We start from the raw sequence: 27,490 nt of genomic DNA on the forward strand, positions 1-27,490 counted from the left end.
GATAAGATGAGTTGTTTAAGAGTGAATTTTTAAAGATTGTTCACTTACATTTCCATAAGTAAGATTGGATGAGTCGTTTAAGAATCTTTAGAACAGTGGTTTTAATACTTATATTATGTTCCCCCTAAAAAAAAGTGTTGTTGCAATGATGTTTCATATTTGTTGACAGTTGTTTGGCTTGTAAAAGCATCTATGATTTTTTTAATCAAAATTTAGCTAACAACACTACAATCACACTCCCTATGCTTTAATTCTTTATGTGGATGAGATTGTCAGAGGGTTAGTTTAGACGCTATTGTGATAAATTTAAAAGAGCGGTTTATGAATGGAGTGAAGATTCTAATCTAAATAGTGATCCGAAGTTCAATGTGTATGAAGGCAAGAGATGTATAGGTTGTTTTCGGATCGACTTCAGTAGCGGAATGTTGGGTGCTATTTGCTGTATGCATGATTAAAAACTCTATCATAAAGAGTTGTCTTTCATGTCCTCCTACATCTTTGTTGATGGAAAACTAAAGTTGACTACTATTGAATATAGTTTGGATTCATTTGTTGAGGCTTAATGGGATTTCAAAAAGAAGCAACACTTCCAGATTTTAGGGACTTGTTGTAGAAATATCTGCTTGCCCCAAATGATTTATGAGAAGAATGTTTGGATTTTTTTTTTCTTCTTGTTTTGATGATTTCGGTAAAATCTGAGTCATTCTAAGTATGTTCAGAAACTAAGTGGTCATCCATTCTTGAAGTCTCGAAGAGATAGAATGGATTATTTCACTGGTCTCAATTTGAGGGCTGACAGTGCTTTTATACATACCATGAACAAACATAATGATTTTCAAAGGTTCATGAATTGGGACACAAAGTTGAAGAAAGGAAAGACAACTGCTCAATTTTTGTTGAATGTGTATACTTACAAGGATGCTAACTTACATTAACAAACCCGCTAAACTCTTTAGGTTCTTGATGAATGTGAACGAACACTTCAAGCAATCTTGTGGGGTGTTGATAGCTGATTATGTGGATAAGATTGTCATAAGGGAATGAATGGGTTTTTAGATATTGTTCACTTAGATTTTAGTGGATGAGTCTTTAAGAAAGGGTTTTTGAAGACTGTTCACTTGCATTTCCGTAAGTAGGATATGATGAGTCGTTTAAGAATCTTTATAATGGTTTTAATATTTATATTATGTTCCCCATAAGAAAAAGGTGGTGTTGCAATGGTGTTTCATATTTGTTGATGGTCGTTTGACTTATAAGAGCATCTACGATTTTTTTTTAGTTAAAATGTAGCTAACAACACTACAATCATGCTCCCTATGCTTTAATTCTTTATGTGGATGAGATTGTCAGAGGGTTGGTTTAGACTTTGTTATGATAAATTTGAAAGAATAGTTTATGAAGAGTGAAGATTCTAGTCCAAATAGTGAACTGAAGTTCAATATGTATGAAATCAAGAGATGTCTAGGTAGTTTTTGGATCGACTTTATTAGCGGAATGTTGGGTGCTATTTCTTGTATGCATGATCAAAAACTCTATCGCAAAGAGTTGTCTTTTATGTCCTCCTACCTCTTTGTTGATGGAAGACTAAAGTTTACTACTATTGAACATATTTTGGATTCAATTGTTGAGGCTCAATGATACTTCAAAAAGAAAAAACACTTCCATATTTTTGGGACTTGTTGCAGAAACAGTTGCTTGCGCCAAATGATTTATAGAAAGAACGCTTGGAGTTTTTCTTTTCTTTTCTTGTTTTGATGATTCCTTAAATCTGAGTTATTCTTGATTATGTTGAGAAACTAGGTGGTCATCCATTCTTGAAGTCTCCAAGATATAGAATGGATTATTTCATTAGTCTCAATTTGAAGGTTGACGGTGCTTTTATACATATTATGAACAAAAATACTGGTTTTCAAAGGTTTAGGAATTTGGTCACATGGTTGAAGAAGGTGAAGACAACTGCTCAATTTTTGTTGAATGTGTATACTTATAGGGATTCTAACTTACACTAATAAGCCCGTTGAACTCTTTAGGTTCTTGAGAAACATGAATGAACACTTCGAAAAATCTTGTGGGGGTTTGACAACTGATTATATGGATGAGATTGTCAGAAGCGAATGACATGGTTTTTGGATAATGTTCACTTGCATTTTAGTGGATAAGTCATTTATGAATAAGTCATTTAAGAATGGATTTTTAGAGACTATTCACTTGCATTTCTGTAAGTAGGATAGGATGAGTCGTTTAAGAATGAGTTTTTATAGACTGTTCACTTACATTTCCATAAGTAGGATAGGATTGGTCGTTTAAGAATCTTTAGAACAATGGTTTTAATATTTATATTATGCTCCTCCTTAAAAAAAAGGTGTTGTTACAATAGTATTTCATATTTGTTGATGGTCGTTTGGCTTGTAAAAATTCTACAATTTTGTTAGTTAAAATTTAGCTAACAACACGATAATCATGCTCCCTATACTTTAATTCTTTATGTGGATGAGATTGTCAGAGGGTTGGTTTGGACTTTGTTATGATAAATTTGAAAAAACAGTTCATAAATGGAGTGAAGATTCTAGTCTAAGTAGTGATCTGAAATTCAATGTGTATGAAAACAAGAGATGTCTAACAAGAGATGTCTAAGTGGTTTTTGGATCGACTTCATTAGCAGAATGTTGGATACTATTTCTTGTATGCATGATAAAAAACTCTATCACAAAGAGTTGTATTTTATATCATCTTACATCTTTGTTGAAGGAAAACTAAAATTGAAACATAGTTTGATTCAATTGTTGAGGCTCAATGGGATTTCAAAAAGAAGCAATACTTCCAAATTATATGCACTTGTTGCAAAAACAGCTGCTTGCACCAAATGATTTATGTGAAGAACGTTTGGAGTTTTTTCTTGTTTTGATGATCACTTAAATCTGAGTTATTATGAGTATATTGAGAAACCAAGTGGTCATCCATTCTTGAAGTCTCCAAGAGATAAAATGGATTATTTCACTAGTCTCAATTTAAAGGCTGAACAGTGCTTTTTTATACATATCATGAACACGCACACTGATTTTCATAATTTGAGGAATTGGGACACACGGTTGAAGAATGGGAAGGCAACTGCTCAAATTTTGTTGAATGTGTATACTTAGGGATGCTGGATTCAAAACTTACACTAACAAGCCCACTGAACTCTTTAGGTTCCTCAATAATGTGAACGAACACTTTGAGCAATCTTGTGGGGGGTTGATGGCTGATTATATGGATGAGATTCTTAGATAGGAATTACATGGGTTTTTGGAGACTGTTCAGTTGCATTTTAGTGGATGAGTCATTTAAGAATATATTTTTTGAGACTGTTCACTTGTATTTTTGTTAGGATGAGTCATTTTAGAATCTTTAGAAGAGTGGTTTTAATATTTATATTATGTTCCCCCTAAAAAAATGTGTTGTTGCAATGGTGTTTCAAATTTGTTGATGATCGTTTGGCTTGTAAGAGCATCCATGAATTTTTAGTTAAAATTTAGCTAAAAGTACTACAATCATACTCCCTATTCTTTAATTCAATTTTTTTTAGTATAATTGATAGTCTAAACTAGAGGGAGGACGTTTCTCTCACACACATACACACAATCAAAATGTCACGGGGGTTTGGACATGAGACCTCTACTAAGCAAGTCAAGGTCCCTTTCCGTCAGGCCAGACTTTGTTTGCTGCTTTAATCATCTTTAAATGCGCATGAATTCTCCCACTCTATATGAAATAATGGAAAAAAATAGTCAATATTAAATAAAAGTTTAAAACATCATTTTATTTTTTTAAGTATATACGATAGTTTAAACTAAAAGGGAGAGAGATTTCTCACACACAACTAAGATGTTATGGGGTTTGTAACTTGAGACATCTTGTTTACAAGTCAAGACCCTTTTTCACTGGGCTTGACCTCGTTGACAGTGTTGGAAATATCATTAAAGTAAAGCATCGTTTAATTATAGGAAGACACTATAAGTTTCCTCATATTTAGGAGCACTTAAAGCATCCACAATGATGCTCTCTATTTCTTAGCTAAAATTTGGCTAAGAATATAAGAAAACTATTTTAGGAGCTCTCTGAAAATTTTTAACTCTAACCATACTCCTTAATTTGGAGAGTCATAAATACTATAACTCTTTTTTGATTGGTCCATCTCTATTAAAAAATAAAATAAAAAATAGTTAACATTAAATACATGTTTGAAATACTCATTAAATAAAGCAGCATTAAATTATAGGGAGCCACTAGGAGTCATTCTCTCTCCTCATATTTAAGAGCTCCTAGAGGACTCCCTATTTTATGAGGTGAATAGGGATCGTGGTTGGAGTTGCATTTTTACGAATCCTCCCTAAAATTTGTCTAAGAGCATCCACAATCACGCCCCCTATTTCTTAGCTAAAATTTAGCTAAAAACACAAAAAAACTATTTTAGGAGCTCTCTAAAAATTTCAACTCCAACCATACTCCCTAATTTGGAGAGTCATAAATGATTTCCTTCTTTTTATCATAAATACTTCTTTTAAAATTTAACTTCTGATTTGCAATAAAATATTCATATTCAAATACTAAATATTCCAAAATAATAAACTACAAAACAATTTAAATTTAACTCCCCATCCATTTTGCAAGAATTTCCATTTGGCGTCCCTTATAATAATTTTCTAGCATTGGAGGCATCCCAGTTGTATCTTGTAACATTATCCTTTCTTCCTCTTGTTCCTCTCTTTGTCGAATTTTAGCTTGCTCAATGGTAATCTTTTCTTGAATAAAAATCCATTCTTGAAATTCCATTTTCCTGCGCTCCATTTCCTTTTTCTCTTCTATGTATTTTTCTAAGAGCAATGAAGTAGGCGTAGTCATATTGTCATAAATTTGGTCTTTGCCCTTTTTCTTTTTCAGTCGTTCTTTTTCAGCCTTTCTATCAGTATCACATGATCGTACACCTGAGTTGCTTGACTTCATTCAAGCCCATTATCGTATTAGAGATAGAGAGATTCATTCCCAACTTCAATTAGATCTTATTGAACACTTGTGGCAACTGCATGCGGGAGAATAGGAAACTAGTAATTTGAAAAGAATCAATTGTATAAGTTTATTTGTTGTTTAATTTTGATATTCTATGGTTGTTGTGGTTTGCAAAATACCTATAGGGAAAAGAACTTAAAAAAAAAAAAAAAAAAGAGAGAAGGTGTTCGTGTGCTGAAAATGTCTGCAGTTAAAAGAATCGAAAAAAAAAAATGTTTGTTTGTGCTTTGCAAAGCACCTACAGCTATGGCAAAAAGAATAGAACAGATGGTGTAGGTAACTTGCAATAGAACGTGATTACAAATACAAAATGCAGAAGAAAAAAATTAAAGACATCATTAAATAAATATTTAAAATAATAATAAAATATGGTAGCATTTAATTATAGGGAGTCACTAGGAGCCCTTTCTCTCTCCTCAGTTTAGGAGCTCATGAGCCTCCCTATTTTAGGAGCTAGATAGGGAGCGTGGTTGGAGATGGGTTTTTTCAATTCTTCTCTAAAATTTAGTGAAGAGGTGGTTTAGGGAGTCCATTGTGGATCTTTCTAAAGAGGTGGTTTAGAGTCTATTGTGGATGCTCTTAGAAATTTCCTCTTTTTTAAAGAGAATTTAGAGTTGTGTTTTATTAATTCCTCCCAAAATATAGATGTTATGTTTCTCGATTTTAGGAGGTTATAAATGAATAATGACTGGCTCTTGAAACAAGAGGAGGAACTTATCCTGAAATGAACATGTAGCCAATTGAAAATAGACACACAATAAAAAAATAATAAATAAATAAATAACTGGAAAAGTAACACCAAGGGGCAAGAGCTGACCACCCGTCCAAGATTTTTAAACTTTTTTAATTGTCTGGACATATGTTCATTCGTAGCCGCATGTTCATTTCAAGAAGAGTTCTTCTGGTTTTTTTCGCGAGCCAAGTATTACATTTTTTATTTTTATTTTATTTTAACAGAAGCATTACGTCTTTGTAAATTTAGAATTCTTTATTTATAATAAAAATTGACAATTGTCACAATAATGTAAGGAGATGCCGAACATTTCCGTAAACTCTTTTATGGAGACATGCATGACCCCTTGGGGAAAACATGGAGTGGTGGCTCCCATCATGGAACAGTGAAGCCGAACACTGTTTGAGTCTGCTCTGTCTGTTCCCAATCATGGTAAATAAAATATGCTGCAAGGCCACGCAGGCCACGTTAAAGATTAGTTGAGGAGATGACCACACCCAGCTCTTTGGGTCCCCTTCTCTCCTTATCACAATCCCAAATGAGGAGATTTTCAGGCAACCCTCTTGGCCTTGAATATGCTTTCCCACAATGACCACAAGAAAACCAATATAACTTTCATCTCATCCATCGGTGCCTACCAACAACAGTAACAACAACCCAACAATTTATCAAGTCAAGAGGTGTTTTTGGCTTTGCCATTTTCAGGCCTCACTCACAATCGCATGGCTTCTTCTTCTGGGTTTATTGCCACCCTTTTTCTTGTTCTTGCTCTACACAGTTCTTGGGTCCTCCTCTCTTTTGCTTCACAAAATGTGAGTCTTACTAATTTAAATTTTGTGGTTGTTCTTGGATGTTACAGGTTGATCAATTTGCTTTTATGGGTTTTTTCTTTTTCAATTTATAGTTGTTTTGTTGGTCTTGGCAGGTTTACATTGTGTATATGGGAGAAAGACAGCATGAAGAGCCTGAACTGGTTTCTGAGTCTCACCATGAGATTCTGTCATATGTGTTTGGAAGGTTTCGCTCTAAGCTCCTCTTTGTTAGCTTTGATTATATATAAGAAAATCTTTTGATTAATATGTCATTTAATTTAAGTAAATCCAATAAAAGAAGATAAATTACTGTTGTAGTTTTACTGAGAGGAGATTCTTTTGCTATATAGTTATTGAATTTATTGTATTCAACTGCTTCCCTAGACCTGTTTTGATGCATTTTGTGCGTAAACTTTCCAATTGTTGATTCTCAAGTAAAATAAATAAATAAATAACATGCTGCAACTGCTGCTTTAGTTACTATAACCAAAAGCATGTTTGGCGTGAGAAATGTGACTGAAAGTGGGATGGAAGATTTGTCATGGAAGTGGCGGTTCGTGACTGCTTTGACAGGAAAAGCAGAAAACTCCCTTCACTGAAAATGCATATTGTATTTTCATGTATGCTGTTGTATACCATTAGCGTGCTGATTTTGTATGCTTGGGCATGGCTTTCTTTTTTGCCTGCAATGCACGAATAGGGGTGCTCTTTGTTATGCGTTTAATATTGTTAGGCATGGACATGAAACATCCTCTTGAAAGCACTTTTTAACAGGACATGATTACAGCAATACTATGAAAGTAACTGCTTGAGATAAAAAATTCACAGCAAAGAAGCCGCGAAGCAATCAATTCTGTACAGCTACAAGCATGGATTTTCAGGGTTCGCTGCTGTCCTAACTCAGTCTCAAGCCAAGCTTATTGCAGGTGTTACAATGTTGGTGAACTGTAAACTATTTTTTCTTTTTTCTTTTTTCTTTTTTCTTTTGAGTCAAACTTGTTCTTTGCTAACAACTGTAGTTAATGTTTCCCTTTACTGTATACTTGCAGATATCCCTGGCATTGTTCATGTCATCCCAAACAGAGTTCATAATTTGCATACAACTAGAAGTTGGAATTTTCTGCAAGTAAACTCTCATATTAGCAATGGAATTCTTTCAAGGAGTCAATCGGGTGCTGGGTCTATTATTGGAATCATTGACACTGGTCAGGGTTGCGAAATTCGTACACGCTTGCAAAGTGTTTCAGATCAGGTTACACCTTTACTTATAGTTCGTTTTGATACTCAGGAATTTGGCCCGAGTCTTTAAGCTTCAGAGATGACGGTATGGGAGACGTCCCATCTCGTTGGAGAGGAATATGTCAAGAAGGAGAAAAGTTCAATCGCTTCCACTGTAACAGGTTAACTTATGTCGTCTTCATATTTGTACATATATATAATATTTGATATTGATAATCTCAAATACGACCTCTGTGCATGATATACAACCATGTTTAGATAACTAACCTCAACAGGAGGAGATTTTGACTAACTTTCTGGAGTCCATTAAGGGAAGAAGTTTATTGAATCAAGATTCATCCTTGATTTACAGAGTGACTTCCTTCACTGAACAAATCAGAGAATGAAGTGGTTTAACATGTACTGTATTTGCTATGGTTCTTGCAGGAAAATAATTGGTGCACGGTGGTATATTAAAGGATATGAAGCTGAATTCGGAAATCTAAGTACAAGTGATGGATTTGAATTTCGGTCTCCCCGAGATGCTGGAGGACATGGTACTCATACAGCATCTACTGCAGCTGGTGCTTCAATAGAAAATGCAAGCTTTATGGGATTAGCTGCAGGATTGGCTAGGGGAGGTGCTCCATCAGCTAGGTTAGCTGTCTACAAAGTTTGTTGGGCTACTGGCGGCTGCAGCTCAGCAGACCTACTAGCTGCATTTGATGATGCAATCTTTGATGGTGTAGATGTGCTGTCGGCATCTCTTGGTTCTCCACCTCCACTTCCTTCTTATGTTGAGGATGTTGTGTCCATTGGTTCTTTCCATGCTGTAGCTAAAGGAATCTCTGTTATATGCTCTGCTGGAAATTCTGGTTCATACCCTCAAACTGTCATAAATTCTGCTCCCTGGATTTTCACTGTTGCAGCAAGCACTATTGATCGGGCTTTTCCTACTGCGATTACCCTGGGAAACAATCAAACTGTTGTGGTACATCATCAGTTCCTTCTTTCAGCAATGAAATTTGTGCTTGCTTCCTATTTGACATGATTGACACTATGGTAAAACAAGCAATGTTATTCTCTTGATTGACAGTCTGGTGTGATATGTTGCCAGCTATTTTATCAAAGCCATTGGTCAGGTAGAATAATTTATAAATGTGTGGTTCCAAGTGACGGCCTGGAAACATAACATATCACATTGTCCCACAAGAGAACATTATTGCATTAGGCTATTGTGAAAGTTCCTTTTCCCATGCTGAGAGAAATGTGTGCCTGAGTAAAGGATACTTTCACATAACGTCAAATATTGAAGTTAAGATTTGAGACTTTTTACTATGTATTTAGCTGTTTTAAGTTTTAACAATCGAGACCAGCAATACAATACAGGTCTTTATTTGATTTAGTTTCAGAATCTGGGAGGCTGAGAGTTGTTAGGAAATGTCTGGTATAGTTTATCCTGGTTTATGCTTCAACTTGTTTCTGAGTTTCCATTTAAATGTTTAAATTGGTGTTGGTAATATCAATTCATATGCAGGGTCAGGCTTTGTATACAGGGATGAATACGAACAAGTTCTATCCTCTTGTGTATGGAGGAGACATTGCCTCTATTGATGCAGATGAAGACAGTGCTGGGTATAAAACCTTTCTCTACCTTTGAGCTTAAATTCTACATGAACCTCCTAGCTAATACTAGAGAACACGCATTATAATGGTATGCACTTTTAACAGGAACTGTGACTCAGGAACTCTAAATGATACTTTAGCAAGGGGAAAGATGATTCTTTGTTTCCAATCTCGAACACAGAGGTTAGCTATTACTGCAATCAGAACAGTGATGAATGTTACGGGTGCTGGTCTCATTTTTGCTCAGTTTCCTAGCAAGGATGTTTCTTTGTCCTCGGGTAGTCTACCATGTGTCCAAGTTGACTTTGCAATTGGCACATATCTGCTAACATACATAGGAGCAACCAGGTATTTTCTAGTATGAGTAACTTTTCTTCATGCAGAATCTGTACAACTTGGAAATAAAAATAAAGAGAGCATCGGGGTTTTCTTGACTTTAGTTCTTGGCCCTCCTCATCATATCATTCCTCATAGAAGCCATAATTACATTTCCCTTCTATATTGGACCCGTGAACTTCCCTTTCATTTTTAATGGTAAGCACTCCTATGAATCTAAAGATGCTGCAAAGCCATAGTTTTGCTTTGTTATTCCACCAATTCGGGACGGTGAACTCATTTAACACTATGGAGTGTCTGTTGTAATATATATTTCTTCATGTTTTTTACATTACTTTGCAAATTTCCATGTCCATAAGCACCATGCATGTTGTAAGCTTTATTCATATTTCTTACAAAGGCTTAACAACCATCGTTTGTGTTAATAAATAATAAGCTGTGAGACTTTATTTTGAGGAGGACTAAGAAAAATTCAATAACCGTGCCACAGAAATCCCGTAGTCAAGTTCAATCCAACGAAAACACAAGTGGGACAACAGATATCTCCAGAAGTGGCATTCTTCTCTTCCCGAGGACCCAACTCTCTCTCTCCTTCCATATTGAAGGTATAAAAACTGTGATATAATTTTAGTTGATTTTTTAAAAACTTTTAGGACTAACATATTCAAATGTGTTGTGCAGCCTGATATTACTGCTCCTGGTGTTAATATTTTAGCCTCCTGGTCCCCTGCTCGTTCCCCATCCAAATCTCCAGATACCTTCAAAATTGAATCAGGAACTTCCATGTCTTGTCCCCACATATCTGGTATTGTTGCTCTGCTTAAAGCTATCCATCCAACATGGAGTCCTGCTGCAATAAAATCTGCCCTGGTTACAACAGGTGAGAAAGTAAATTTCATGGAATTTACTGCATTCAAGAAACTTCGTAACGTCATAGACAAATGATTTTCCTTCTCTTTACAGCTTCTCTAGAGGATGAATATGCTCAAAGTATTGTGGCCGAGGGAGCTCCTCACAAGCAGGCTGATCCATTTGACTATGGTGGCGGTCATGTAGATCCTAACAAAGCCATATCCCCAGGTCTCATATATGATATAGAATCCTCGGATTACATCCGTTTTCTTTGCTCCATGGGCTATAACAACACAGCCATCAGCTTAATGGCTGGGACTAAAATCACATGCCAAAAATCGACCAAATTCATTGTAAATCTTAACCTGCCTTCCATCACCATTCATGAGCTGAAGCAGAATATGACAGTATCAAGAAGGGTTACAAATGTCGGTCCGGTTAATTCTGTCTACTTTGCTCGTGTTCAAGCACCAGCCGGTGTGTCTGTCAAAGTTAAGCCATCAGTTTTGTCATTCAATTCTACTGTAAAGAAGCTGGAGTTCAAAGTCATCTTTTGTTCCCTACTAAGAGTTCAAGGAAGATTCTCTTTCGGAAATCTGTTCTGGGAAGATGGTTTGCATGTAGTGAGAATACCACTGGTAGTTCGAACTGTCCTTGATGATCTTTATGCAGACGCATGATGAATTGCCAATTTAATTTAAATACCTGATCTAGACCATTCATAATTGTAATTTTAAATGTATCCCTATGAATCAATGGTTTATGGTTATAACTTATGTATCGCCTGTTGCTACATTCCTCTAAATCCGTTACCCCACCCTCGCTCAACACTAGTGCTAAAATCTTTTCGCGAACGAGAATCGAACTCTGACCGCGTTATATAGGGGACAAAATGTTAGAGGAAGATCAGAGAGAACAAAAATAAGGATATGAAGTATAATGAACAAAGAAATCATAGTACTGCTTCTTTATTAGAAAAGATGGAGTCAATGGACAATAACCATAGGAAAATCAGAAGTCCAATAAAAGAGAAAGAAGGGAAAGGAGTGCTGAAGCAAGAAATGCTCTGTTGTGTTTTGTCCACCTTTTGTTTTTCTCTGATAAATATTTTTCTCTTTCTCTTGTCTTATTTATTTATTTATTTATGCCGACATGACATTGGTGATAGCGAGAGAGACACAATGTGGAAATGAGAGGAATAAAAAGTCAAGGCATGATAGTCTATTCATTCCAAAAATAAATACAAAAAATTCGAAGATCTTTATAGACTAGCTGATCATGAAACTCTATTTTTCGTATCAAAAAAAATAATTTGGAACTCTATTTTTCTATAATAAAATATGCTATTGTTGTACACCGTATAGCAGGAAAATACCATATTAGCATTTTCCTAGTCTTTTTTTCGGCTTTTTAGTCTTTTATAGTATTTTTAGATCATGAAGAAAGAATTATTGATAAAATTGGGGGAAAAAAATTGTCTGAATGGATCCCAAGCTTTTACATTTAGCGACTGTGCATTTATCAGCATTTCGCAAGATCTGAACCATTCTAATAATTTAACGACTCTTGATATGTGATGCAGACCACTTAGCACTTACCTACATGGACCGTTGGGCTCGCATTCATGCATGAGGATGACCTATTCTAAATATGTGCCTTTTCACATATGGGAGTTATTTTAGTTCATGAATAAAGTTATAGAGAGTCTTTTCATCTTTGTGAATTATAGGGAGATTTAATGTGAAATTATCATTATGAGGGAAGTTGGGATATGAAAGGTTTAGGATAATTGTCTAATCTTATCTTATCTCATCTTAGGAGAGTTATGAGGAGTTATCTCATATTAATTGAGAGGCTCCTATAAATAAAGCATGAAATTTTAGGAAGGGGGCAGTTTATGAATCAAATTTTGAGGAACTTTCTCTTTTCTATCAACTTGGGTATTCCATGGGAATCAAAAAGGCAAAGAGCCCTTTGTTCTTAGCTATTCTCATTCAAGAGAATCAACAAGGATTAAAGGTTATTTGTTTTATTTCTTTGTCCACTACGCACATTGTCAATATGACACGTCAATTTTTTACTTTTGACATGTATCTATTTAATTAACTACAACTTAATACTGTTAAGTTTAAAAGAATTATTAAAAAATAAAGAAAAAATTAAAAACCTAGCAGCACCCCGCGACTGCCATCCCACCCTTGATTCCCCTTCACCGTCCACAAATCTCTCCCTCTCTTCCATGAATGTGCATCATAGTAGCTATGGTTTTTTCTTATCGTGGCTTTATCTTTGCATCATAGTTAAATACCTGATCTCGACTGCCATCATATTAAAAATTGGAGAGAGAGAGGGAGGGGGGAATAGGAGAGGAGGTTGGGGTTTAGGGTTGCCGTGAGTGGGTGGGGTGGGATGTGTCATGAGTGGCTGATAGGTTTATGATTTTTTCTTTATTGTTTTTGTTTTCTTCATTTTAATTTATTTAGACTTAACGGTGTTAAGATGGAGTTAATTATATGGATGAGTATCAAAATTTAAAAATTGACATGTCATAAGATTGTTAGAATGGTTTAAATCTTGCGAAATGTGGGTAAATGCAGTAACTAAATGTAAAGGCTCAGGATCCTTGTATGAAGTACGAGATTTAGCCTTAAGTTTCTTTTATTATTGTTAATAGATAAGACACACAAAACTCAATTGGTTAAGAGTAGTTACCTGCAACTGTGGCCACTTATGTGTTTATCACGCAAAGCAAAAAATACATTTTGAGTACAAGCAATTGAGCAATACCCCACAAACCAAAGTAGAGAATGCATTAACATCCCAAAATATTGGGTTATTATGTAATCAATAGATAGCTGGTTGGGGTTTATTTATGTAGGCAATTGTCTCGTGGATTAGATTTAGAGTAATTTTGACTATTACTTGTAATAAATAAAATATAAAAAAAAAATCATACCACATGAGGGAATAATGTCGTTGTGTGGTAAAAAATTTCAAAGCAAGTGTAGGGTACAATGGGTCTTCTTCTTCGCCATTTACACATCGAAAGTCATTATCGCTGCCTTAATGCACCTTGGAACGCCTCCCCACCGTGTCGCGTTGGCCAAAGGGTGTAACTTGCTAAACAACAACTAGCACCTTGAGGTGATTCTTGGACGCCTCTATTAATCTTGTTAGGTCATGTAATAGCATATTTAACTTAATTCAACATCTTACTCATCTGTAGTATGCATTAGTGTTATCATCTCCAATTCAATGTAATCTTACTCATCTGTAGTATGTCATCTCCAATTCAATGTAATCTTACTCATCTGTAGTATGCATTAGTGTTATCGTCTCCAATTCAATGTAATCTAATGCAATACAATTCTATCCGATCGAATTTCAGTCACCAAACATAACCACAGTGCTATTTACAAGTCTTCCCTACAACACAAGAATCCAAAAGGGCCAGCTAGAAGCCAAGGAGGCCATGGTGCAACATGCTTTTTAACACGTGTTTGACAACTTGGAGCACTAAGCTTTGAAATTTCCAAATTGAAAACCAAATCTCAAAGCCACCTCAAAACGCATGCCACTTTTGCTTTTGAGAATCCCTGTTTTCCACTCTAAGCAATCGAAAACTATTCAAAATATCACTCTCGGAGACGCGTGGGTCATATTACTTATTACTAATTATCAATCAATTATCATTAGGCCTCCCTCAAATTAGAAAATATTAGGCGCGGGAAGTACGTTGCAGATTAACCAGGAAACGTGGCGCGATTAACGCGTACAAGCAAAGCAAAGCCATCGCAATCCCAATCTCGTAATATACTGTAAGTCCAGGGGCGAACGTTGAGGGTAAAAATGCCACCCACACACAAACACCAACCATTGGCGGTTTCCTGGGTGGTTCGTTTTGTTTTGAACCATCCTAGCGCCAAAAATCCCCACAACCCATTTGTCACCAATCAACGCAACACCCACCGCACGTTCAAACATTCAAATATCTTGCTTCTTGATCGGTATTGTTTGCAAATAAATAATTGCACATGAGAATTTGTATCCAATGTCAACAATAACATTCAAAATATAGATTATTTGAATAGCTAATTTTGATTCTTATTAAGAAAAAGTTCGCTCAACAGTAAAATTGTGAACATATAACTTCTAAGCTAAGAGTTCCGAGTTCGAACACTAATAAAAAATTCTTGTGATTTACGATTGATTACACAAATACCTATCCAATCATTATCTTAAGCACTGGTTTTCGATGAGAAAGTGGACCATGAAACTCATTCTTCCTATCAAAAGTCAATTCCACACCCATAATACATATTACTATTGTAAACAAAATAATTGGCAAAAATATTTGTATCATATCATTATTAACGGAGTTCGTGGAAATTAGATAGAAGTTCAAAAATCATTCATAATTAAGAATAGTTAAAAGAAAGTTTTATGCTATTCAATGCACACATTCCAACATGTTTACTTATCAATAATGTATATCAGAATGATTCCAATTCATAATTCCTCAATGTTTACTAACATATGGGTATTTGAATTATTCAAATCCTTACTCCCCCAAGTTTACTTACACATGCGAAATAAAAAAAAATTACGAGAGGTCCATGGTAAAATTTGTTAACAAACACCTTTAAAATTAGGAATTAGATCAACAAGGAGGAGTAGTTAATCCGATTCCAAATTCTTATTCAAAGTCCCTAATTCATGACTTCTTCCAACAAGGGAGAGTAGTTGCTCAAGATCAGTATAATGACGTGGTATGACGGTCCACATTTGCTGTCATTTCTTAACTTTACAAGATTTTGGGCTGGTTGGAGAAGTTGGAAGGGATGGAAGCTTGAAGTTGAAATGTCACTAGCCAATGCCATGAAGGTCACGGCCTCACAGAGGCCATATAGGTCATAGTCAAACCCTACTAGAATTTGGTCATGGGGAGGGACTTGGTCCGAATAGGCCAAGCATGCCCTTGCCAACCCTTTAAGACCTAGAATAGTCAGCCACCCAGCCACCCCTACCAAATGTCACACGCATGCCAGAATCACCCCATCTCATTATTTACTTATTTATTTTTTAATGTGTACTAAATTTACAAAAAAGAAAATAAATAAATAAATAAATAAATAAATAAATAAATACAGGCAGACTTTGAAAGAGATAGATAAAAACAACACAAAACCAATAACTCAGCACTTGCTTTGCCCACAACGCCAGCCTTTATTTCAGTGCTTTTTAACCCAACAAACTCTCTCTCTCTTTGTGACCCCATCATCTTCCACAGTTTCCATCTTCCTCAACTCCTTTTCCTCTTCTCTCTTCCTTCTTTCATCTTATCAGGTACACCCTTTTAAAATAATGAAATAATATAATTAAAAAACTGCAGTGAATTAAACCCATGCAGAACTAAAGCAGAGCAAACTACAAGTTTAATTTATTCTTTATATATTTCTTTGGGTTAAATTTTGATGGTTGAGGTTTTGGGTTTGTAGAAATGGAGCTCTGCATGGAAGCAAAGGCTTTGAAATCAAGTTTACGCAGTGAACTGGCCTTGAAGTCGAACCAGCAAGCTTTGATTGATGAGTTTTGGTGCGCCACTGGAATTTCTGGTGTACCCAGTGAAGATTTTTCAGTGGACGACCTTCTTGACCTCTCTAATGGCGAATTCGAAGATGGGTCTGTTGAAGAAGAAGAAGAAGAAAAAGACTCAGTTTCTGTGGATGATGAAAGTTCCAATTCAAGTAACTTTGTCTCTGCCGACTCTGAGTCTTCTCTGGCCAGCCAACTCTTAGTCCCGGTAACAAGCTTTGAAGAAACAATTTTTGCTTGAATTTTCTGTTAAATTAAGAAATTATTTGAAATTAATTTATGGGTTTTTTTGGGTTTTACAGGATGATGATTTAGCAGGGCTTGAATGGGTTTCTCACTTTGTGGATGATTCTATGTTAGACCTCTCTCTGCTTCACCCAGTCGGTACCCAAAAACCAGAGGCTCTTGCTTTGACCCGGTCTGAAGCGGAGGCCAAGCAGGTTCAATCAACACCCACATGGTTTCCTTCGCAAGTTCCAGTGAAACCCAGGACCAAGCGTTGCAGAGCGGCCAGTCGAGTTTGGTCGTACCCGTCTTCGTCTTCACCATCGTCGTCGTCTTCTTGTTCTTCTGGGTTTTCATTTTCAACGCCTTGTCTTATCTTCAACAACCCGGTTCAGAGCACGGACGTGTTTGTCGGTGAACCGGCGACCAAGAAACAGAAGAAAAAACCGGCGGTTCAAACCGGGGCCGACGGTTCAGTTGGGGTACAGTTTCAGAGGAGGTGTAGTCATTGCCATGTTCAAAAGACCCCACAATGGAGAACCGGTCCACTTGGTGCCAAAACTCTATGTAATGCGTGCGGGGTCCGGTTCAAGTCTGGTCGGCTTTTTCCGGAGTACAGACCCGCATGCAGTCCGACTTTTTCTGGTGACGTCCACTCGAATAGTCACCGCAAAGTGTTGGAGATGAGGAAGAGAAAAGAGGCGGGAGGACCCGAGCCCGGGTTGAACCGAGTAATTCCGAGTTTTTGAGGGTTTAGAACTAGATAAAGTGAACTTAAACCCGGTTGAACCGGTTTTGTGTTGTACATTTTTGTGGTTGTAGACTCGTAGTGTAGTGGTAGGCTCTTAGGAGCTTTTAGTCTTTAGCCTCAGTTTTAGGCTTTTTAGCTTTATACTTTTTTTTTTTCCCTTTAATTATTTGGGTGATGTTATGAATGTGTTTTGCAGGTCTAAATTCTAATGGGGGGAGGGAGAGATAGATATGGATATTAGGACTGAGCGACAGGAGGTTTTTGTTTCGTAGGTCTGTTTTAGAGTTTAATGGAGTCTTTGGAACTTTTGATTTGTTTTTCTTTTAATTTCATTTTGACAAGGCTTTGAAATGTTCAAACTTGAGAAGTGGTTCAGCGGTTTTTGATGGATGTTGAAACTTCAATCTTGAAAGGCCCACATGAGAGAGAGAGAATGCTGAGCTGGTGAAATTGGGGGGAAAAACATAATTGTTTAGGTCAATCATGTGGCATGTTTGGAAAAAAAATAAAAATTCATATGGCATGACTCATCATTTAAAAATTATTGTACATCACATATTTGATTATAATTTGAAAAACTTACATGAAACGAAAATAACAATATTTTCTTATCTCACTAATAACATATGTCATTATGTTATTGATCAAGAATAACAAAAAGTGTTATTTTTGTTGCGTGAGAGTTTCTCTCCCCTCAAAGAAGCTAATTTTGTGACCGACGCTCTAGTCACTTATGGTCATACGATTACTCATGCCATATTTGGAGGGTTGTCCGACAACACTCTCATTTTTTCAAAAAGAAAAAAATAACATATGCATCACGGCACGGCATATGCACTTGCACTTGCCACATATGCTAAGTAAAAGATATTAAGAAGAAATTTCATCCTTAAAGCAATAAATGAGAAGACTAGGTCTAGGAATGAAACTCATCGATTGTATTATTTTTGTGAAGAGATTTAGAGCTTAACGTATCCTATTTATTCCACTATTTTTCTGAAAAGATACTTGACTTTAGGGGTGGTGTCACTATTGTGGTTCCACTTGAAGTCAAACCAATCAAACATTAAGCAATGCAGTTTGGTTTGGTTCTGGAATAGGAATTGGTAGAATAGGAGTCATTCCCTTTCTGGATGGCTCCTTTGTTTGCTTACACGAGGTGGAATGAACAGTAACATGGGGTCCATAATAAATTTCATTTCTGATTCCTGATATTGAAGAGATTTGATTCCAAAGGGAGAGGTGGAATTGGAGAAGGGTGAAAGGAAATCAAGTTTTTCATGCAAAAAATACCCCTCACAAATCTAATTATTTTCATACGAAAAATTGTAGTAGTCTTTGGATAGAAAAACATATTTTGTTTAAAGGCATTTTCGTAATCAAAATGTTTTTCATTCCAATTCATGATGGATAGTAAACATTTTAATGAGAATGAACTCTAGTTTCATTTCAATTCCTTACAGTTAGTAAACAATTGGAATGCATGCCTTCGATTCTTAGTTAACCCGATTCTTGCTTAACATGATTCATGGTTACTCCAATTCCTGCTTATCTCGATTTCTGATTATTAAACATGCCATAAGTTAAAATGAGAGGATAAATCAAAGCAAACCAAATCATTGTTGGATGGCTTGGTTTAAGATATTAGGCTAAGATCAATACTCTCTCTTTTTAGTGGCTAAGGTCCATATAGAGAGCTTCATTTGAGGAATTCCTTAAATAAGGACACCTTTGTAGTGTCCACTATGCATTGTATTTCAATTATCTGAATATTTAAGTTTTTAGATATTCCCTCAAAGATCAACTCTGCAAAAAATCACTTGAATTCAAAACTATTTGACCACTCAATCAAGGGCGGAACCACACGGGCTACAGTGGGCTATAGCTCAAAGATCAATATATACTTCATATTAAAACCCAATAAAATCAAGTTTTCTTATTTGATGTGTGAGAAATAAAAGCCACTAAAAATTATCTTGAGAAAATGATTATTCCGAAAACCCATTTTTCATACTTAGTCAATATTTTTACATAAAACAACTTTTCATGTATGATATGAATGCATGAAGGAACCTAAGGTCAATTTAGGTAAAAAGTCTTAGATGTTCAATCCACTATGGTGTTAAACCCTATTTGGTTTATGTTAAAACTTATTGAAAATTAGTCTATGGAGTTATGAACTAGATTGGTTTATATGATTTAATGTTTACTTTTATTTCTAGAAAGACTATAGAAATTGTAAGTACCAAAAAAAATAATCATTAAATTTTAAGCTTATAACTTTAGCTAGCCCATCCGTTGAAAAATTCCTAGTTCCGCCCTTGCACTCAATTAGATGGTTATTATTATTGTCTTTTCTTGAAGTAACGTGTTCGTCTATTTTATTGGTCCTAGCTGCCTTAATGATCTTCAATTTGCCTAATTTTTTACAAAGATGATTTAGAATGAAGACTTGAAAATTAGACGTTTTGGATCGTTGAAAAAAAAAATCATAGGATATCCTAAAGGGTTTTATTTGATAGATCCTTTAATGGCTATATATATGAGTGTGGACATCCGTATAGCTTTTAATATACGGATGTGATGCATTAACCAGTTTTCTTGCATCCAACTACTTGTTTAGATAACTCACAACTTACATTAAGATGAAACAACACAGTGGAACACCAATTACAAAGGCATCTGCCATTGAAAGCCCAAAACAAAGTGCAACATGTGTTTATACTTCTTATGCACTGACATACGAATACGATGATATATAAGTTCTTGAGTTGATTTAGTAGCACTACAAATGAAAAAAAACAAAAAAACAAAAAAAAAAAACAAAAAAACATATCCGGACATTAAGAAAACTATGGACGTCAGCATTAGAGAACTATTATATATATATTTTGTGTGTTTCACTTTCACACTTTCCGAACTAATAGTCGTGTCTAATTAAACATAACTAAGTTGAAATAAACACTTTGAATATTTCTTACTTCTTATAACCTTATGAAGCCAAATCGTCAACTTCGACAATCTTAACCATTTCAAACACATAAAGCCAACATTGCATTCACTGTTCTAATTTCTAAGGGCTCGTTTGATAACCATATTTTATTTTAATTTTTAGTTTTCATTTTTCATTTTTTATGATAGAGTATAGAAGAAATTGAGAGTGAGAATGGAAGTGATGATGAGAGTAGAGGATGGGAGAGAAGAATAACAAAAGTGAAAATAAAAACTTGAAAGTGAACAATTTCAAATAGATTTCAGTTTTTTGGTTTTTGTTTTCACTTTTATTACTCCTTTCTCCCTTCGTTCCTCTCAATCCCATCTTCACTCTCATTCTCCCTCATTTTCATCTATATTCTAGCACAAAAAATAAAAAATAAAAACTAAAATTGAAATGGTTATCAAACGGGCTCTAAATCTCTAAGTTCCTACCTGTTTGAGCAAAATTTCGCACGGGGAATATTCATAGGTTGATTCCTCGACCTTCGATCTTCATTCTCTTTCTTTCTCGATCCCTACAAAATAAATAGGAGTAAATAGACCATACTCGAGGGGTGTTGGCCAAAGACCCTTCGATGCCTAAGTTCAATTGGATCTTGATAAAAATACGACAATAGCTAAAATGGATGGAGTTTTCTCTCACGGGGAGAGTCGGGTTGCCGGAGTCGTGTGTGGTGGCGTTTAGCCGTGTGAGGAGAGAGAAGAAGAGGGGCCGTGAGAGAGAGAGAGAGAGAGAGAGAGAGAGAGAGAGAGAGAGTGTGTGTGTGTGTGTGTGTGGAAATTGACATGTGAAAAATTACCTTGAATGCCTTGTGTATCTATGTATTTATAGTCTACTTGTGTGCTAGAGTTTTGGGAGAATAATCTTTATTTGGTTAGGATTATTCTTTTCCAAAAAGACGATAAGAATTACTCTTAAGAGATTTAGTGGAAATTGGTTTCTTGATTTAAGGAGATATTCATATCTTAAATCAAAGATAATTTTCCGAATTAAATAGAATTTGATTGGAGTAATTAGTTGATCTAAGGAATATTCATTTTCATGCGTTGTCTTCTTATTGGCAAGCAAAATATGTGTTCCTACACTTCCAATAATCAACATTCATAAAAGAAACAAACAATCTAATTTTATTAAAGGTTGATATCAACGAAGCATCATGATAAATGATAAAAGCCAATAAAAAGTGCCAAGTGCCATAAAAGGGGCACTAGAACAATTAAACCTAAAATTAATATAAGAGATTTAGTTTGATTAATGCGGTTTTCGTATGGAACAAACCGAATCAAACCAAACTAATTACTATTTAGTTCAATTTGCTCCAAAATTACACTTCTTTGAGTGTTAAAAACTGAACCAAACTAGTTAATACATTGGTTTGATTCGGCCCTACTTAACCTCAACTAGTTGTCAGAGCAAAGAGATCTTAATGCCCAATGGGTCTTCAATGGACTTAGTGGCCCACCATCTTTTCGGTGATTTAGTTACCCATATCTTGGGGTTCTTGATGTGCCACTGCCAAAGGTGGGGTATATGAGGAAGAAACCATGATTTGGGTATTGCTCTACACGACACTATGAATGAACCCACAAAATTCCTAAGAACGAAAAGCTCAAACTATATACGGTCTAGCTAAACAAAAGGTTATGTTAATGGAGCCAATTGTTGCTGCTAGTAATTGTATAGGGAAACCCTTTGCAGGATGATACCAAGATATCAAAAGCTATCAAGGAGAACTAGCATCTAGAAAAATAGACAACCCAGCAAACACGCTATAAGCAGATAAGGGCATCCATACCATGCTTTTAATTATGGTGAATTTTTGTCAAGATCCACACTTGTGCCTTGAGCCACATTGTATAATTCACCGGATTAACTTTGATACCATTTGTCACGACCCAGAGAAGTGCATGCAACCTCGGTGCTATACCTCAAAAGGACTAGTTACTAAGGCCATCACCAGTATGAGCTAAATAAAATTTTGGCCAAATTTGGAGGGCCACATTTGGCCCTTTAGCCCTCCAATCGGGCCAAATGTAGCCCATCTTTAGCCTATGCCAAATTTTTTGTGGGCTCCCTGCATTTGCTTTTCAACAACTAACATTAAAGCATATATATTTTTAAAATCTTTTTTAAATGTTTCAATTCGTGTTGTTTAAGAAAAAAGTATAAAAAATTATTGGTCATGACCATTGAAACCGATCCTCTTTTTTTTTCCTTTTTTTTATATATAAAATGTGGTCACCTTTTAAATGTTTTCAAGTGTTGTTTAAAAAAAATTATAAAAAAATCTTGGTCATGACCGTTGAAGATCAGACTATGAAACCCTTTTTTTCTTTTTTCTTTTTTAAAATGTGGTCACATATATGGAATATTGTCTCTAAATAGTAGTTTAATTAAATAAATAATATATAATTGTGGAATGTATGAGTGTTGTACCATAGTTTTTCTCAAAATAATAAAATATAAATGACTCCAAAATATAACCCTAGCATGGCTGAATATGAGAAAAATTTAGCCATGCATTATTATTTAAAAAATTAATATCTTAGAAGGCTAAATTTTTTGCCTTGGACTACATTTAGCCATATAACTGGAGATGGCCTAATGAGATACCCACCTGACCTGGTCGCATCTTTTGAAATTTATAGGATTAAAGGCTAAAACTAGAAAATGAGACAACAGTAGCCATTAAAAAAAAAGTAAAATAGTAATTTCAGAAGGAAAAAAAAAACCTTTTTTGTAATACGCGGCCTTTTGCTAACTTTACTAGACTTGACTTGGGCAAGGCCCTAGCGCTTAAGACGTGCTGGACCAAAGACCGAGAAGAAGAGATATAAACGCAGGCCGTGTGCTTTTCGCGCACGCAACCGCGGAACAAACGAACGCATAATAAAACGCCACCCATCCAACCACGTTTTTTCGCCGCCTCTCTCACTTCAAATACTTTGCCCAAACAAAACGTTTCGACAACTTTCTCTGTAAATCGAAAACAAATACATGGCGCTCTGCAAGCGCGTGCTTCAAACCGGTGCCGATTCCGCGTTTCTCTTCGCCAGTTTCCGACGAAACCTCTACTCGCCTTCTTCGACGAGCAACAATGGATTTGGGCTCTTCAGCAGGCAGATTTCGGGACTGGTCAAACCGAATGGGAATCGCGCGTTTCTCGTGGACACGTTGGCTCTGGTGAGGGGTTTAGAGGCCAAAGGCGTGCCGACCAAGCAGGCGGAGGCGATCACAGCTGCGATCACTGAAGTTCTGAACGATAGCTTGGAGAATGTGGCTCATGCTTTTGTTTCCAAAGCGGAAATGCAGAAGGTAAAACTGTTCTCCAACTGTTTGTTGATTTGCTTCAATGAAGTTTTAGCTGCGGTGTTAGTTTAGAAGTTGCACGCATTGTGTTCGATGTTTTTACGGCGAATCTTGTATGTAGTTTTGATGCGTTTTCTTTGGTGTTTGTAGGCTGGAATGCTACAAGAATCAAACCTGTCCAAGTTTAAGTCTGAAGTAAAAAGTTCACAGGTTCTAACAGATTTCTCCATCCTTCTTTCTTAAAAGTTATTCTTTTGGTTTAGTCTTTAATGAAATTTATTATCACTAGCTTAGTCGTTTTCTGCCATAAATTTTTTTATTTACTCCTTAATGCAATCTCAGTGTGGGGTAGGGGGTTTTGGTGGGCTTGATATTGACATGTGACAAATCACGTTGAGCATTGTTGACCACGATCAGCTTGGGCTTGTTTTGCCTTTCACATCATTGCACAAAACTAAATGTACAGATGCATGCATGTCATCCAAAACCTTAAGTCGAGGGGAAAATACTTACCGGTTTCTATTTTTGGATGGTTAACCTTGAAACAAAAGCAAAACATACGGTGGTCTTTTCATGGGTAGATTTGAAGGTGGCCGGATGGAAGCTATGTTGACTTGAGTTTGTTAGGGAGAATTGAAAATATGGAAATTAGCAAGTGTTTTCACAGCAGGATTTGCAGGGGATAGGTTTGATCCCCAACGTGCTGTCACCTTTCGTTGAATAATCAGAAAATTGACCTGTTTCTTCCAAGGGTTGACTAAACTAATCAATATTCTCATGAAGGTTTCTATCGTGAAATGCTCAATGAAGCGCATTTCTTGCTTCATAATAAATCAGGGAATTCATTTTGGAAAACTGACTTGATATGCTTGCATAGATGAGGAAGTAGTAGAGGTGCCATTCACACTTCTAATTTGAACTTCCTGCTCAACAACAAAATCCCTTCAAGAGACTAAGGACCTTAAATCTGTAAACATTTGTGCCGTATGTCCTTCCAGACCTGGAAAATGCTCGTTCAAGCACCTTTCCACTTCAAATGAGTTGAATAAGTCCATGCATTTCTTTTATCAACGTATTTATATCTTATGTTCACATTCAGTGCTAGATGCATGTGATGGTTTTAGGATTCTGCTAAACACTTTGATGAAGCATCATATTCTGAATACTCCTTTATATAAGACCAAAATAAATAATCATTAATAGTAGTACATTCTTAATAGTACTTTATATGGGACCAATATCATTGTGTTGATTCTAATTAACCCACAACTTTACATAGGAGCACCATTTTTCGATGTTGCAACGTGAGACTGAAAAACTTCGGGGTGACATAGAGAAGATGCGTAGTGAATTGAGGTATGTCTTATGATGTATAACGTTTGTGGTTTCTACCATCAGATGGCATATTGGCTCGTAACTTATTTTTTTCAATATTTTATTGTGTTATGTTCTTAGCTCAAATATTTTATTTCCTGAAACAGATACGAGATTGACAAAGTTACAGCCGGGCAACGCTTGGATCTAAATCTTGAAAGAGGGTAAGCAAACTTTTGTTTTTCTCTGTACTATTGTATCTATAATCTTCAGGAGTTTTTTTTTTTGGTTCTTGGTACTGTTATAATTAGTACTGATGCCTGAGTGCAGGCGCATACGCGATGAGCTAGCCAATCAAAATGCAGAAACCACCAATCTCACAAACAAACTTGACCGAGTGAGCACCATTACTGCACTGGAAGTTTTCTGGTTTGCATCAATTGATTATAACATTGAATTTTATTTAAACTTTGTTTGAACCTTGTTTACAGGAAATTCATACATTAAGAGCTCAGTTGGAAGCTGCAAAGTATGACGTGATCAAATATTGCATAGGAACCCTTGTCTCCATATCTGCAGTTGGTCTTGCTGTACTTCGTATTTTGTTGTAGGATTATAGCTACTTTGATGGTCAAATGTGACAGAGAAACTCAACGGTCACTATTCTTTTCATGGCAAGGTGATGCTAGATCCGTTACAGGGTTATAGCTACTCTGGTCATGGCAATTTGATGCTAGAACAATCAGTTAAATGAATGGAAATGTGAGATTGTGAAAAGCCAAATCACAGTTGGCCTTGTTTTCTTTCCCCTTTGCCATATTTGAGAGGCAAACGAGGAAATAAATGATACAGTCTGCAATCACTCTTATTTGTCAGGATACTCTGGTTCTGAAATCTTAGTTTAGTTCTTACAGGGAAAGCACGACAAGGAAAAGCACTTTCAGCGGCAAAGCTGATTGGTCGCCTGTTCTTGCGTATCCCTAAACACTGTATCAGCAATGTATGATGTGGCTGAAGGTATTGTAACTTTGGCCACCTTTTTCATTCGTTTTTCCAAATTATTTTACACACAGAATTTGCTATTTGCTTTGTTAAAATTTTCCAACATTGTTTTGATTAAGTAAATTTTTTAATTTTTATTTTTGGAACAATGCTCGTTCTCGGATCACTCAATGAAGCTCATTTAGTATATCTCTTCAATATGTATTGACTTGCTATGTTAGTGAAATTCCTTGAGTCAACATGTTACACGTGACACGTCAATCATATGAATTGGTTGCCCCTATTGTTCTACTCTGAGTAGGACAATAGTTGATTTTCCCGTAACTCTGATCATGAAATTGGATTAAGATTTAGCACCAAAGAAATTTGATTTGGGATTATGTTCGTGAGGATGGGGTTATGGTTATTGTTAGTTCATAGCAAGGTCGGCTCTAAGTGGGGTCTCATGAACTCACTGTCTAAGAGATTAAGGACCCGATTTCCTAACATAAAGTCCATAATTGAAGGCATGGCAGTCGTGACCAACTTCACATACCCTTTATCGAATATCATTAGCCAACAAGCAATCCGACAATCGATGATAATCACCTAAGATTAGCATTTAGAAACTCTAATTCCCAACACAAACGCAATTTAAATTCCAAAGATTAACTAAATAAAACCATTAAAAACCTAAATCACATATCTTGGCTCTTTGTCTTCAACTTGTCATGACTCTCAATTAATTCACATGTCTTCTGACGGTTAGCTTAACTGCAAAGAGGAATGATAGCAACCTTCTCTCTAATCTTCTCCTTTGGACCTTCTCCATTTTTTACTTGACATGTGTCATTCTCCTTACACTTAAAACAATGTCATTAATATATTATACAACCTAACTTTTGCTTTCCAAGTTTACCCTTATTAAATGTATTCAATTTATCCAAAAAAAATTCACAACTTTCTTACCATCTTATTGATTTTTTTTTAACATCTATTAAAGAAAATATCCTCTTTTTTGAAAAAAAAAACAGACATTTTCTTTATAAAAAAAAATTGGCATTTAAAAAAAATAATAAGATGGTAAGAAAGTTGTGAATTTTTTTTGGATAAATTGAATACATTTAATAAGGTTAAACTTGGAAAGCAAATTTAACTTGTGTAATATATTAATGACATTGTTTTAAGTGTAAGGAGAATAACACATGTCAAGCAAAAAAAAGGAGAATGTCCAAAAGAGAAGGTTAGAGAGAAAGTTGCTAGCATTCCTCCTCACAGCAAAACTACTTTTTCAAAATTTCACTATGTAAGGATACTAAAATATTCAAATTAAAACCACATGTATAAGCATGCAATTTTGTGCAAACCTTACATTAGCAAATTCCTATTGACCCTTACAAGATTTAACACCTCTCATAATTGTCAGTACATAATTTTTTTGGTGCATTTTGCATCGCTTTGTTATTATTATCAAATTACTCTTTTTTTTTGGCACCTAGTAGTTTCTTTTAATCGAAGGAGGGATTTGAATGTGACTCTTCTAACATTGAGATATAAAAGAATTATGTTGGACCAATTTTTGGCTATCTAATTGATATGCATGAGTTAATTTTCTTATGAAATTTATCATATGATATGCAAATAATAAAATCTTCACAGATCCCGAGTCTCCACTGTTGAAGAATATAAGTTCC

The 27,490-nt window shown here is 35.6% G+C and overlaps 3 protein-coding genes across 3 annotated transcripts; all 3 read left to right on the top strand.

Annotated features, from left to right (window-relative positions):
* Nucleotides 1-6,189: 6,189 nt before the first annotated feature.
* Nucleotides 6,190-11,416, top strand: LOC103335618 (subtilisin-like protease SBT3.6). Its single transcript, XM_008238636.3, has 11 exons — nt 6,190-6,591; nt 6,705-6,796; nt 7,420-7,517; nt 7,641-7,796; nt 7,880-7,991; nt 8,257-8,800; nt 9,347-9,444; nt 9,541-9,783; nt 10,262-10,376; nt 10,453-10,651; nt 10,735-11,416. The coding sequence occupies exons 1-11, from the start codon at nt 6,502-6,504 to the stop codon at nt 11,301-11,303; spliced, it is 2,316 nt and encodes a 771-aa protein (XP_008236858.2). The 5' UTR covers nt 6,190-6,501; the 3' UTR covers nt 11,304-11,416.
* A 4,393-nt stretch (nt 11,417-15,809) lies between these two features.
* On the top strand, nt 15,810-17,575 carry LOC103335617 (GATA transcription factor 5-like). The gene is made up of 3 exons (XM_008238633.3): nt 15,810-15,969; nt 16,122-16,426; nt 16,521-17,575. The coding sequence occupies exons 2-3, from the start codon at nt 16,124-16,126 to the stop codon at nt 17,190-17,192; spliced, it is 975 nt and encodes a 324-aa protein (XP_008236855.2). The 5' UTR covers nt 15,810-15,969; nt 16,122-16,123; the 3' UTR covers nt 17,193-17,575.
* Nucleotides 17,576-23,045: 5,470 nt separating this feature from the next.
* On the top strand, nt 23,046-25,966 carry LOC103335616 (coiled-coil 90B-like protein (DUF1640)). Its single transcript, XM_008238632.3, has 6 exons — nt 23,046-23,507; nt 23,652-23,711; nt 24,781-24,857; nt 24,983-25,039; nt 25,146-25,212; nt 25,307-25,966. Exons 1-6 carry the CDS (start codon nt 23,190-23,192, stop codon nt 25,424-25,426), a joined length of 699 nt encoding a protein of 232 aa, XP_008236854.1. The 5' UTR covers nt 23,046-23,189; the 3' UTR covers nt 25,427-25,966.
* The last annotated feature ends 1,524 nt before the right edge of the window (nt 25,967-27,490 follow it).

Source organism: Prunus mume, linkage group LG6, assembly GCF_029339155.1.
Source record: "Prunus mume cultivar Tortuosa linkage group LG6, ASM2933915v1, whole genome shotgun sequence".
NCBI lineage: Eukaryota > Viridiplantae > Streptophyta > Magnoliopsida > Rosales > Rosaceae > Prunus > Prunus mume.